The 15,555-nt window shown below is 34.0% G+C and overlaps 1 protein-coding gene across 1 annotated transcript in view; it reads left to right on the forward strand.

Moving 5' to 3' along the window:
* Nucleotides 1-15,555, forward strand: part of LOC107704428 (insulin receptor-like) — a 76,670-nt gene that overhangs the window by 21,007 nt on the left and 40,108 nt on the right. The window contains exon 2 of the mRNA XM_016507352.1: nucleotides 6,466-7,014. Within this exon, the coding sequence (XP_016362838.1) occupies nucleotides 6,466-7,014 (549 nt within the window). The remainder of the gene's footprint in view (nucleotides 1-6,465; nucleotides 7,015-15,555) is intronic.

Raw genomic sequence — 15,555 nt, forward strand, 5'->3', positions numbered from 1 at the left:
TTCTGCGGTACCCTGTTCCTACACAAATTGTGCTTAAGGAGTGTTAGCTAGAGAATTTTGTATATATATATGTGTGTGTGTGTGTGTGTGTGTGTGTGTGTGTGTGTGTGTGTGTGTGTAAAAAAAAAAAAACTATTCAGTCTGTTGTAGTAACAAAACCTAGTTTAAATATTAAAATTAATGTCCCACATTTTTGCATGCAATTGGCGGGGACTGTAACGATTAGGCTGCGGTTTGGCTACAATTGTGTTACTTTCTATTGAATTATTATTATTTATTTTTTTTTTGTAAAAAATAATTTAATGTCACATTTTACATGCAACACTGTTACCACACAATTTTCTCTCATTACAGAAATATTCCATCAAATTTTGACACTTAAGAAGTAAAATTTTCTAAAGCATGACAGGACGACAAGTTAATATTTGTATCTTAGTTTCTATATTTAAAAAAAAAAAATTGTAAAGCTAAATATTCGTATTTGTATTTGTAAAGCTTAACAATTCAACCCTGTTACCAAAGTTATTAGAAGACAAAATGAAGGAGTCAATTCTGGAGCTGCTTCTCCATATACTTTTGAATGATTCTGATCAGTTACTAATCAATATTTATCCTTTTAAGTAGGGATGTAACGATTAACCGCGAGCCGGTTGAAAATTGATTCAAATATGTGACGATTCAAATCGGTTGAGATGCTTAACAAATCGCGATTCAATTAGGGGTAGGAGTTTATAAGAATCCATGTCTGAGGGGAACTTACCGTCTTTAGAAAAGTTTAGATGGTATTTTTTCTTTTCATCTTGCCTCTGTATAATGCATATTAAAGGGGTCATATGATGCTTTTTTAAAGATCATTATTTTGTGTAATATGGAAGTGCTATATTAGTACATTATTAGTGTTATATTTCAATTTCACAAAGAAACGTGCAGCATTTTGTCCAAGCAATAATAAAAAGGACAGATTTAATTTATAATTTGTCTTGAATCTCATTTTGTAAAAAAAAAATCGTGAATCGAATCGTGAGTTGAGCGAATTGTTACATCCCTACTTTTAAGAAATAAAAATGATTTTAAGATAATGAAGTAGGTTTAGCATTAGAGAGGCTTTGAATGTGATTTTTTCCCTGCTGTTTTTAGGATCGACACCGAGCAAATTTTTAACCCTCCTGCTGACCATGATAGTCCAGGTCACACAGGCCCTTCTCTGCCTGACCAGTTCACACTTTAAGCACTCACTTCTCATCCATTGTTTGAACCCCTGACTGTGAGAAAATGTATCTTAGCACTTCAGCCTTGAAGATGTGTGTGTGTGTCAGTGTAAGGTGAACAACTGGCATCGCAGGGTGTTGGAATGACCGTAGTAAGACACCAGACATATCGAAATGCTGTTCTGTGACCTATGAGGGCACGTTGTTCCTAAACTCGGACCCCCTGCTGTCATGCTGATAATCAGTGAAGATATGCTATCGACTAGATGTCCATGTTTGGAGATGTTCCAAGTTTATCTATATGCTTTAACCAGTCAGAATCCTGAAACTTGAAGTGATGATGTCATTTACTGATCTCTGTTAGGTCCTGTTTACACCTAGTATTAAGATGCGTCTCGGTCGATCGGATCACAAGTAGACTGGGGAGACACATTCCCGTTCACACCTGCTGTTTTAATCCGTCTCTTTTGTCCACTTTCGACCGCGTCTGTCCTGAGGGGAAAATCAACCCATGTTTTTATGCAGCAAACATGCATAAATGCATGTCATAAAAAGCCCTAAATTTGATCCTAAAAATCCTGCAGATATCCTGTAAATAGTGAAAGAAAATTCCTTCCTTGATATTTATGTTTTGAAAATGTTTTTGATTGATGTCTCAACTTTTTTTTTATTCGGGCTAGTTAAATTCGTCTCAGGCTACCAAAATCTGAAGAGTGTCTGATTTTGAAATTTCTCCTGCTAATGAAACTGCAAACTATTTTCTTCAGTAAATTTTTCCTCGATTGATTGCACTTCTGACTCCTTGTCTTCATTCATTATAACTGGTCTGCGCGTCTTAACTGTAAATCCTCTTACAAAAGTGATTTCAGTTTTTTTCTGTTATTTGTGGAAAATATAACTTCACTACTGACTTTCATATTTTACCTTTTTTATTAAAATTCTATGTAATTTAATGTTCTTTGCTAGAAAATAATAACAGTGTTTTGTTTTATTTTTATATATTTTTTAAACATTTCCCAAATTGGGGAACAGGGTTGTGATTTATGTGAATCTCACATGAATAAAATGAGTGTAATAAATATTACGCTTTTTTAAATTAGTATATATTAAAGGTAGTACAACTAATAGTAATAGTAATTGCAAAAGTTGTGAATCTTAATTAGTCAGAGTTTATTAATTACCCTTAATTACCCTGTTTGTGAAAAATGTGGAATATTTCAGCAAATTAGTTTGTGAATTTTGCTGACTAGTTTCTGGAATATTGACATTGCGTTATCGCTCTAGATTACTCGCGAGATGTTTTTCATGTCACTCACGTGAATAAAAACATTGCGTATTGCTCTCCCCCTTTTTCTGATACAACCAGACGTGTCAATAAGCTCTTCGCTGATTGGCTTGTGCGACAACGCATCAACTTGTGCGAAAGATGCATTTGAGTTGTACGTCGCACGTTCACAGCAATCGTGTCGCCTGGCGCAAATTCGCATCTATTTGCATCTTTGCATTGAGTTTGTATGTAATCTATTCGCGCGATTAATCTAATTCGCTTTTGGGGTGCACACACCATTACGATTCAGCGAAGAGCTAAATTACACTTCCGGTTGTATTAGAAAATGGAGGAGAGCATTACGCAATGTTTTTATTTGCGTGAGTGATAGGGTTGTGACGGTGAGAATGTTTTCCCACCGGTTAATCGACGTGTGACAACACTGGTAATACCGGTATCACCGTTGGTTGGGGGGGGTGTTAGTTCGTTTGAGTTTCCCCTCTTTTCTTCACTTTCAAATGGCTTGTAAAAGTGCTGTGCGCATTTTACTTTCACTTTCAAAGTGACGCAATTCGGCGTCAAGCAATTGTTCATTTGAGTTTTCCCTCTTTTCCTCTGATTTCTTGGCTTTCAAATAGCTAGAAAAAGCGTTGTGCGCGTTTTACTTTCACTTTCAAATTAGCGGCAATACGGCATTGACTCAATTCAAGCAACAACAAGGTCAAACTCAGAACTTTTATTTGCGTCGTTCACGCACAGTTCGGCACGCTGAATTGAGCGTTTAGTTTTTAAAAGTGTCTGTCCTCTAACTGAACTAGGCTAAATTATTTTTGTTACTATAAAAAAATCAAAACGACGGTGGGGGGGGGTGCCGCGGTAGGCAAATGCCGTAACCGGTGTTGCGGCTTAACACCGGTATAACCGAAAACACCGTCTATCGCAGCAAGACTAGTGAGTGACATAAAAAGCATCCCCTGAGTAATCTAGAGCGACAACGAGAATATGTGAATATTCGCTTCACTTTTGGTGTGCACACACGATTAGAGTTTGGCACCAGACTGTTACAAGATATTATTTGTGTTTTACGGTTATTTTTATTGTCCCCTCCAGACTTTTCCTCCGAGGTAAACAGGCTGAAGTGCCTTTTTGTCTGGCAAACGCTCTGTGTTGCTGCATGCTGGGACGTGTTGCTATGGAGAGATGTTGCCGTTTTATGGTGTTTGCTCAATTATCTTTAGGGACCTGATGTAACCGTTTCTCGTGTGTGTGTGTGGTAATATTAGAGTTTGGCTAAGAAACTCGTGTCAGGATCTTGTAGGGTGAGGGGTCTTCAGTTTGTCCCGATGTACAAATGTTGCGTTCCTGACCTTTACAAATCAATGATCTGTGTGTCAGTCTGAAACGCAGTCAGTTTTATCTAGTGTCTACGTCAGTCAGTTATTTTAGGGAAATCAGGTTTGCACAGTTAAAATGGTGATCTTTTGGAACCTGTAAAGAACATATCCAGACCATATTAAACGTCATAATAAAAAATAAAGAAACGTTTTTTTTTTTAGTTTGAAAGAAATAAAGGACCATTTTTAGGATTGTTAGATTTGAATTTTGTGAACTGTTCTTATTCTCATTACAGTAATGCGAAACAAATTTAAAATTATTATTTTTATGCAAAATGTAATTTATTATTTTAATTTGTATTATTATTAATTTTATTTCTTTATTTATTGTGATAATTGTACTATTTAAACTTTCTAAAAATAAATAAATAAAGTATGAGTTTTGTGAACTCTTCTCATTCTCATTACTGTAATGCAAAACAAATATATTATTTAATTTTAAAAATATTTTTTATATAATGGTACTATTAGCTATACTGCCTTTAACACATACTAATTTTAACTTAAAGAAAATGAAGACTTCTGTCAAATAAATATTAAGATTTAAAAAAAGTTATATTTTGTAATATTAATATTTATATATCTATTTTTTATGCAAAATGTGATTTCTTCTGTTTTTTGTTTTGTTTTTTTGCAGTGTAATATGTCCTGGCAAATTCACCTAAAAAGTTTGCATTCTGTAATTGAAGGAAGCACCTGAATCTCAATGAGCTTGAGTTTTGTTCAGTGAATTCGTCCTCAACAGCAACTTTGTGGTTTTATTTGGGTTTTATACATATAGGCCGTCATATCATGATAAGATGAGGTAAAACTGCCATTTCAGGCTGCGATGTGAAAAGCATTAACTCTGATAACTGTCGTCTGCAGAAACAGAGGAAAAACAGAGTCGGGTTGAGATCAGCCGAGTCTCAAAGACACCTGCTCACACCACAAATCACACGCTGTCTTTGTCTCCTCGAGAAACACAATTGACAGAAAAGCTTTGTTGTCCATTTTAATGTCTTAAAATGGGTGTTTCTGTACACTTCGGCGGTGAATATTTCGTAATGATTTCCAGTGTGAAATGAGAGGAACCCCCCCCCCTCTTGTTGCGAAGTGCTGCATGTGCGGGTTTGGATTATGAATGAACTAAGAAAAGCAGCTGGGTGGAGACACACTTTATGCATTATTCAGTGTTGATAATCTTTCATGCTCCTGTTAGGACGGCCTTCACGTGCGCTTTTACGCGCACTTTGTTTATGCTAGGGCTGTCGCAGTCATGAAATTGTGGCCGGGAGGTCAGCTGTCGTACAAATAATTGTGGGTTTTGAAATTCACTTGTATTTTTTATTCATATCAAGTGCAGCTGAATACACATTTGTCTCGGCATCACAAAGGCTTTTTTTATAATGAATATAAAAAATGTAATGATGTAAATCACAAATATTGCTAAGGGGGAAATAAGAGTTTTATTTTTAATTTATATAGTTTTATTTGTTTTTCATATTGTAATTTTTGTACTAGTGTATTTTTTTATCAAAATGTAGTAATTTATTATTATAAATGTATACATTTTAGTAATTTTTTTTTATTAATATCAGTAGCATAACAGTGGCAGTTAGACATTTTGGATATTCCAGATTTATTTATTTATTCATTCATTTATTTGTGTGTATCATCTTTATCGTGTAGTGGTACTATTGACATCCCTACCATATTTTTTGTCCAAAGTTAATTTTTGCTACATTTTAAGGGCCCTATGAAGTCAGTTTTATTTGTTCTAAAATTCAAATTTGCTATTTAAATTTTTTTAATTAAGTTTTAAATTGCTAATTTTTGACTGTTTAATTTTAGCACTCAAAAAGCATTTCAAAGTAATTGAAATCATGAAATACATGCAACTTAACAAATTATTGAACATTATATATTTAGAAATTCAATTTTATTTTGTATTTTTCCATTTGAATTCTGTTTTAATAGTTGAATACAATTTTAATAATCAATAAGCATGTCTAATCATTTGAATTCAAAAATATGTATTATTTTAATAATTTACTACAATTTTTATAATAATAGAGTCCTAAGAAATGTTGTTTTCAGGAACTCTGTTGTCTGTTTTAACTTTCCTGGATTTGTAGTTTAATACAAATTTACAGTGATAATCAAATGAAAGCGTACAACATTAACCATTTAATTTTAAAAGCAATTTTAAAGGGATAGTTCACCCAAAAATGAAAATTGTCAGAATTTACCTCATTTATACTCATGCCACTCCAAACCTGTATGAATTTCCTCCTCCTGCTGAACACAAAAGAAGATATTTTGAAGAATGCTGCTAATCAAACAGTTGACAGTAGCCATTGACTTCCATAGTATGTTTTCCCAAACTATGCAAGTCAGTGGCTACCAGCAGCTGTTTGATTAACAGCATTCTTCAAAATAGCTTCTGTGAAGAAAGAAGAAAGAAACTCTTACAGGTTTGGAACAACATGAGGGGGAGTAAACGGTGACAGAATGTTCATTTTTGGTTGAAGTAACACTTTAATCTTTTAAAATGTAATCCAATGAAAATGTAACAATTGCTTTGCTAATAACTGTCCTCTTTCTGTCATCGCAGTTTGCCCCAGCACAGATATCCGCAACAATGCGACCCACCTGCGCGTTCTGGAGAACTGCACGGTGATCGAGGGCCACCTGAAGATCCTGCTTATATTCAAATCCAGAGTGGAGGACTTCCGGGGCTTGAGCTTCCCGAAGCTGGTCGTGATCACGGACTACCTGCTCCTCTTCCGCGTCTACGGCCTGGAGAGTCTGGGCGACCTCTTCCCGAACCTCACCGTCATCCGCGGCAACAACCTCTTCTTCAACTACGCCCTGGTCATGTTCGAAATGATCCAGCTGAAGGAAATCGGTCTCCACAGCCTGACCAACATCACACGAGGAGCGGTGCGCATCGAGAAGAACCCCAACCTCTGCTATTTGTTCAGTCTCGACTGGTCCAAGATCTCCGACTCGGTGGAGGACAACTACATTGTGGCAAACAAAGACAAGCGGGAGTGCGGAGACATTTGCCCGGGTACCATCACGGGGACGATAACCTGCAAACAGACCACCATCAACGGGAATTTCGGCGAGCGTTGCTGGAACCAGAACCATTGCCAAAGAAGTAAGTTACAGTTATTCTTCTTTCAATGTTGCTGTTGATGGTTTTTAACATAACGGTTATTGTCAGTTGTTATTTACTTTGAAAATTAGGCATTGGCGTAAAGTTTTTTTGTTTGTTTGTTTTTTCGGCTTGCTTGGGAAACAAGAACGTTTTTGATTAAAAGGAACCAAAAGTCTATGTCGGGCTCTTGAAAATGCTTTCCACACTGTAAAAAATGACCGTGAATTTAACGGTAAAAAACTGTAAAAATGCTACAGTAAAAACCTGTTAAATGGTTAACGGTAAGTTCCCCTACTATATACGGTGTAAAGCTGTATTGGACATTACATGTAATTTTACGGTAGTATACCGTTTTTGGAAGTGAAATAGAACTTAGAATTTACAGTGAATAACCGTAAATTGACATTCCCAGAATTCCCTGCGTTTCATTTCAGATTTGATGTTTTTTTGTTGAAATAACTGTTTCTTAGTTTTTTCTTCTCAGTTTTGTACATTAGGGTTGTATGTTACATCTAATGTTGTCAAATTAATGTTTATTGCATTATTTAAGTTTCATGTGTGTTACCATGATGGTGTTTGGTGTTTGTGTGAATGACACTGTGCACCTTCTATATATGTTATTATTTAAAAGCTGCTTGTGATGGGCTTTGGTTCATCATGTGACTTTCATCACCACCTGCATTTGGTGGTTATCAGTGTATTACAAAGGTACAAAACTTCAGTACTTCAGTACTGAATTTCAGATTTCAGTACTTCAATTGGTTGGTATATTAACATTATATCAGTTAATGAAATTATGGTATTTAACTGTAAATTTAAGTTAAAACCGTAAAACCTAAAATGTTTCTACCGTATTTTATTTACGTATACCGTATAAATTCTGGCAACCACAGCTGCCGTTATTTTACCGTAAATTTTACGGAATTTGTTTTACAGTGCAGTTAACGAAATGGTTTAAATTTGTCGCTTGTGAACTGATGTTGAAATACGCGTATGTATTAATATTGCGTATGTTGTGCGTTTGCTTTCTCAGTGGAGGCAGAGGTTTATGGTATTTCGAATATCCATGATATATTTGTGCTGAATTTGTTGGTGATTATACATTTAAGCGACATTGTGGTTGGTGTGATTTTATTGGGGGTTTTTTGGGCCGTTAAGCTCTCTAAAGACTAGTTTCTAGCAATACATCATTGTCTTCAGACTAGATATTTTTGTAGCATCTCTAATTATAAACTTAAGTAACAAAAATGCTGTTGAACACTAAAGAAGATATTTTGAAGAATGTGTATAACCAAACAGTTGATGGTAGCCATTGGCTTCCATAGTATGGAAGAAAATAGGTTCCATTGATTGAAAAATAACAATTTTTCAGTCATATCAGTTTCAGAGCAGATTTATATTTTACTTCACACGTCATTAATTGATGTACTGGAGTGGTGTGGATTATTGTGATGTTTTTATCAGCTGTATGGACTCTCATTCCGACGGCACCCATTCACTCCAGAGGATCCACTGGTGTGCAAGTGACGTAATGCTTAAATTCTCCAAATCTTTTCTGATGAAGAAACAAACTCCTCTACATCTCAGATGTCATTTTTGGGTGATCTATTGCTTTAAGACTGACATCCAGATTAGCTAGTGACCATTTGGTGTTGCAAGTATGTGATTTGTACGTCCCTTATGAGTGAAATCACAACTGCATTGGTGTGGATGGTGTACCCCATTTCTGGAGTATGATGCAATGCTGCTGCATTTGGGCAGGCGCTGGGGTGAGCGAGTGTATAACCCTACAGCAAGATTCCAGATCCCGAAAGAAACAGGCGCTCTCCGCCGAGCCAGATCAACACAACCTGTGCCTATTTGCTTGTTTAGCCTGACGTTCATGTTTTCTTGCTCCTCCAAGGAATTCTGTTTCTCCACAGATAATAATGGGAAATGGTTTGTGTTCCAGATGGAAGGTTTTTGACTTTGTTTTGCACTTAATTCCAGAAGGAACTTTACTACATAGGTGTGTTCTTCCATTTGTATTTTATTTCAAGCCGACATGAAAGCAAAATTATCCCTGTTTTAGGTCTGGCATGATTACATCTCCTGATGACAATTACTCAAGATACCATGATCATGAAATAACAACAACAACAACAATAATAATTATTATTAGTAGTAGTAGTATTTTAGTATTACAGCAATAATAATAATGATGTGGGTAATATTAATAATTATGTTGTGGACCATATTTATAAATTACACAAAAAATATTACACACATTTTTAAAATAATATCATTACAGAATATAATTTATTTATTATTATTCTTCCATGTATTTATTTATATAAATGTTTTCATTATTTTAAGCAGTAGTAGTTTTTCAAAACATTTCTGTGATTGTGTAATTTATTCATAATATTCATAATTCTAATGTCATTCTACATTTATTTATTTACTTATATTATTTAATAATGATGATTATTACAGGGACTAATAATATTGCGGACTATTTAATGTTTTTTAGTGATAGTAGTAAAAGTATATTTAAAAAAACATTTATTTTAATTCTTGTAATGTATTTGTATAATTTATTCATAATATTTATATATTGTTTTAACTTGTGATATTCATTTCTTTGTTTTTTGTTTATTAATTATTAATCTATTATTATTAATTATTACAAGGATTAATAATATAGCGGACTATATTTAAATGTTTTTATTAGTAGTAGTATATTATTTTAAAATATGATTTATTCTGTGCAATTTTTTTATAATATTACTAAAATTAATGTTTGTAATTTTTTATTAATGTGATTCAACCTTGTGATTTTTATTTATTGATTTGTTAGTTTGTGTTTTACTTTTTTTCAGCGTTCTTCTTTGCTGACGTCATGCAGTCAGCACGGTCTATTAGATAATGCTAACAAATAGCGAAATATTTATTATAATTATTTAATTCTTTTTGCAAATTCAGGTCTCCCTCCATTCTGGTATGTAACGGCCACTTTTCACCATTTAATCAATTCTTAATAGATCAAACCAAGGAAATATAATAGCAAATTCACGTGGTGAAAGTGCAAGTCTTTGATTTATTCATGAATGCAGTAAAGTAAAGTGTTTTGTGTGTAAGCAGGCGTTTAGTGTCAGGAAGCATTTTAAGTTGAGCCGGTGGATGCAGACGTGAGCTTGAGTGCAAAGATCAAATCTGTGCAGGTGCTTCTGTAAGCGGCGCTTTCCATTCTTAGCTAGACGAAAAAACTCAGCATGCTTCATGTATAAAGCAAATGTTTAGTGTTTGCTTCATTTGTTGCCTAGGGAACGTTTATTTCCTTTGAACAAAAGAAAGCTGTCATTTATTTGAATACGTTTAGATAAATATCTTGGTCCTCGTGTAGCAACAGCATTAAACTTGGTCCTTTTTTCCTCCATAAAAACGTCATGAGCGCAAACAGTGGAAGCGTGAGGCGCTGGGTCCGACAGAAGACTGTACAAACAGGAGATGTGCTGTTCAGATAAGTCATAGCTCCTCCTCTGGCACAGCGTGTTCTGTTATTGTGAGCGTTGTTCTGTTGTGCCGACAGCGACTCTTGCGCAATCAGGCCGTTTTCAGGTCAAAGTTCAGCAGCCGCGGGTTTGCGCTTTTATATTGTCATAGCCATTCTGTTCTCCTCTGATGACGTCAGTGCGTTGAGGATTTGAGGACGGATTTTGTCTGGATAACTCGTTTTGAATTCACCTGACAAGAATGACTTTTTTCTGGTTTGCTAGCAAGCAGTGCATTTTAGTTAAGACCATCTAAACTTACATTTACTGCTTAAATGTGCTTGGATGTTGTTGATTATTGGGATTGAAACATAATCTTAGACGATAATTAATAGAAGCTAATAATATGTCAAATAATATGTCATCAATCTTAATTTGGTTCTGGAGTTGTGGACATTATTATTATTATTATTATTATTATTATTATTATATACTACTATTAATAATAACATGAATAACAATAAAAATAATTTAAAGTATAAATAATGTAAATAAAATATTTAATATTTAGTTATGTATTTATTTGTTTTTAATAGTAGTGGTATATTTTGTTACACAATAATTTATTTTAAAATAATTATAATGATGATGAAGAATACTATTAATATTAATGACTGTAATATTATTATGTTGCTATTAATTTAATATATATTATTATTAGTAGTAGTAGTAGTAGTAATTTTACATTGTATATATAAATAATGCTAAATGTTTTAAGTAAAACGTTATTATTATTATTAATATATTCAAGAAATAATAACAATATAAATTATTATTATTATACTTGTTAATATTTGTATTATTATACTTGTTAATATTGTATTTTATATATTAAATGCTTTTAAGTATATTATCTGTAATATATAAAATAATATTTTATATAAATCCATATTACATAACTATGATGATGATGATTATTATTTATTATTATTATTATTTTAGTAGTAGTGTTAATATTATATTTTATATAGTAAATAATTCTTAAGTAAAGCATTAGGTAATATATATAAAATAATAATGGTAATAAGAAGTTTTTTATATAACAGTTATTAGTGTTGTCACGGTACCAACATTTCAGTATTCGGTACCAATACCAGTGAAAATCCACGGTTCTCGGTACCAATTTCAGTACCAAAGCAAAACACAAAACCATGTTAATTAAAAAATTTGACTACTTTCATTTAATCCAAAATGTGTACATATTTAATTTTAAAGGGCTTTTGAAGACCTAGAGCTATTCAGTCAAGAATAACAACCAAGTTAGCTAAAAAAAGAAAAAAAAAAGCCCAGAACTTCTGACTGATATGACACAAACAATGTTAACCATTTGTACATTCTCTAACACGCATATTTTAGATTCACAATTCATTTAAAAGCCTCTGGTGTGTAAAAATAGTAAATATCATCATGTCCTCCTGTTTTTTTTTACCCTAATAAAAGTTATAGGAGCATTAAATAGTTAAAGAAACTTCATTCTAATGCTCATTATATTAGCGTTAGCCGCGCTTATGCTAACGATTAACTACTCTAATAACAGCGATGTTCATTTCAATCTGACATTCAAATTAAAATATTGAATAATATGCAGTGTTTCCCCCAGAACGTGCACTCTATTTGTGGCAGCATATATATGCAAATTCATTCTCTGCCAGCAGGAGGCGCTTGTAGAGCGCGAGAGATCAGGTTTCCCCGGTAATGCTGTACACAAAGCAGCTCTCAGCTCACGAACTGCTCAGGCATTACAGGCAAGATGAAATGAAAATGACATCCATAATTTTCTGAAGACAGTCGTTTACTTCAGAAATACAGTGATATAAAAACACCCGTACCGGGTTTCGACTTTGACACGTGCAGTGCTCATGTTTATTCAACGAAGTCAAAGCCTTTTGGAAAATCTATTTGTGGCGGTCAGTTTTGATATTGTGGTGGTCCGCCACAAATAAATCAATGTATGGGAAACACAAATACTAAAAATTACTTACCTGCTTGAACTCTTTCATTTGATCTGGGTGTCTTTAAAGTGATTTGTTAGTTTGGTGTGTTTCATCGTTTTGATGTCGCCACGTCTTTTATGAAGAGAGAGCATCTGCGCACCTTTCTGATAGCGCATCAAGAACCGGGTTGATCGGGTACTCGGTACCACCGGTACTTAAAAAAACCTGGTACCGTAACGTTTTCATTTTTTTAATATCGACTTGGTACCGAAGTACCGGGTCTTTTGACAACACTAACAGTTATTATTATTATTATTTTATTAGATTTAATATTGTATTTCATGTTAAATGCTTAACTTTTAAGTATATTAACTACAATGTATAAATAATATTTTTGTATTATTATATAATAATAACCAATTAGTAGTAGTGTAGTAGTAGTACTAATAGTGTTAATATAATTTATATGTTGATTAATTCTTAACTTTTAAGTAAAGCGTTATGTAATATATAAAACAATAATAGTAATAAGAATCATTATTGCTGTTATTTTATGTAATATATAAAAATATAACAGTATAAATTATTATTATTATTATTACATAATTTATATTTTTTGGAGGTAAAACAATCACTGGTATGTTCCTGAGTGTTAGCTGTGTTTTGGTTTCTTAGAAAAGGAGGAGGAAAAAATCTAGCTGGAAAAACAGAAGGAAAAATGCGGCGCTGACGTCCACTCATAAATCTCCGACACACTCACCCCGGCAAAGATGACAGGGTTTAGTGAGTTTAAGGAAGCTGATGTTCTTGTTTTCATTGTCCAGGTAAAAGATTCTGGAAGACGCTTGATATCGAATCTCCTGATCTTCAGTCTGACCTTGACTCAGAGACCTGTCGCAGTTGTTTGTATACTTCAAACCAGAAGGGCGACACTGAAATCAGATTCAGGTTTAAAATGATTTTCAAGGACACTTTGCGGTCAAACTTTTGTCTTATCCATTTGAATTCATAACTGTTGCGCAAAAATTCATGCGTGGGTCGAGCTGAAGTGATGTGTGATGCCTGCGGACAGGTGGACGCTCTCGCTTCTCTCTGCTGTTGGGCCAAATGGTTTTCTGAGTATCAGCACCTCGGAAGTGCTGGAGGGTAAGTGTGCTCTTCCTAACCGTCTAACAGTAGGTCATTCACTTCCCACCTCGGAGTAAAGAGGCCCTTAGCATGACAGATAAGGATTATCTTTCTCCCACTTTACTGCTCTTTTCCCCACTGTATCCAACAGTCATTTCACAGTGGAATAGCTGGGGATCGTCTTCACAACTTGAGTAAGCGATGGCTTTTTTTTTTCTCAGAATTTCGAAGAAAAAATCTCTAGGCTCCTCTTCTGACAGAATGGGAGGCGATGTAGCACTTGATTTGATTTTCTTTAATAGCTAAACTTGATGGTTGCTGTCAGTCAGAGAGCCTTATATCAAGGCTCAGATGAAATTACTTTTTTTGCGCCATTTTTGAGGACAAACCTATGGGATTGTGCTTAAAGGAGTTTAAACGCGGCAAAACGGAGCTGAAAGTACCGCGATCTTACTGGTATTGTCAAATTAGCATACATTTTTAACAAACGAATGGACGAGGCAGAAAATTTGTAGACTTTTTTTCAAGTGATGTGCTCCAATTGTTTGTTTTCCAATTAAATGTAAAATTTTGAAAGCACATGGTAGCAGCCATTGTTGTCGTTGACATGTTTTTTTTGTTGTTTTTTTTTTCATTACAATGCATTACAATGTTGTTTTACTCAAATGTGTCGAAAGTTTACAAAAGTTAAATAGTGAATGTTGAAATATGACTATTTCTGCGTATCCAATAACTTTATCCTACGAATTTCAATGCGGTAAAATGTATTAACCAGAGCTGAAAGTACTGCGAATTTGTAGAATTTACAATTGCGAGGCGTTCTAATTCCGTTTTCCAATTCAATTTAAAAACTTTTTAAATTTGCAAACAATTAATCATTCTTTTAATGTTTACTCTACTTTTTTTAAATATGCCCTGGTATTAAGGTTCATTCACACCAAGAAAGATAACTATAATAATAACAATTATATTTGCATGACTATGATGAACATAGTGTTTATTATGCATTTTTGTTGTCTGCTGCTTTAAATTTTTGAGCTGCCATTTTTGTCGTGAACGCATTTGGTTGTTTGTAATATGTTGTTTTACTTTGATGCATTGAAAGATTGCGAAAGTGAACTATTTCTGTTCAATGAGTTCCAACATGGTAAAATGTGTTAAAACCACTTAAGCTCAGGGCGTTTTTTGGTATTTTCGCCTAAATTTAACATACTCAAATTCAAATGTTTACAAAATCCCCAAAAAATGATGGATTGGCCATTAGTACTATAAACATATGATGTCTGTTTCATTCATACTGGATGCCAGAGGGCACCCCTCGCACAGAAAATCCACATATCCAGTCACAGAAGTAGCGGAACTCATGACCCTCCAGGAAATCCCTTATATGGACAAAGGCATGCTATTATAGCTGTTACTGTGTAAACAGAACATATAAACGTTTTGAATGATGAAACAAAGACAATAAACAATCGACTGCGACAATATAGTTTATCTGTGTTATTCAAGCCATCTCTGTATTTTCATAATAATTAAGTATATTTATAATCCATTGCTAATCGATGTATTCTTTTTAAAGTAGACTATGGAACATATTTTCTGCCTCATTCTGTGACAAGAAGCCACATCAGATCAAAAAAGGAACCATTTGACTGGTGTTGTGGAGTAAAAAGTTTACAAAAAATTATTTTGTTGGATAACAGGTTTAGAAATGTGAATACAAGGGAGGTTTAGCTTCAGGCATTTTAATTTAAGCATGTTTAGCTTAGTTAACGGAAGGCTACCTGCTGCCATCAGAGCAAGTGTAATTAGGCCATTCACGCGCTCCTCGGATGCTCTCATTTCCCGAGCTGTGCTTTTAAGTCGGAATGTGAAAACAACATGGACACTCGCGTTACTACAAAGATGTGTTGGATTTGTATTATTAGAGCTTTCCGACTTGAGTT

The sequence above is a fragment of the Sinocyclocheilus anshuiensis genome, unplaced genomic scaffold (assembly GCF_001515605.1).
Source record: "Sinocyclocheilus anshuiensis isolate Anshui unplaced genomic scaffold, SAMN03320099.WGS_v1.1 scaffold1546, whole genome shotgun sequence".
NCBI classification, from domain to species: Eukaryota; Metazoa; Chordata; class Actinopteri; order Cypriniformes; family Cyprinidae; genus Sinocyclocheilus; species Sinocyclocheilus anshuiensis.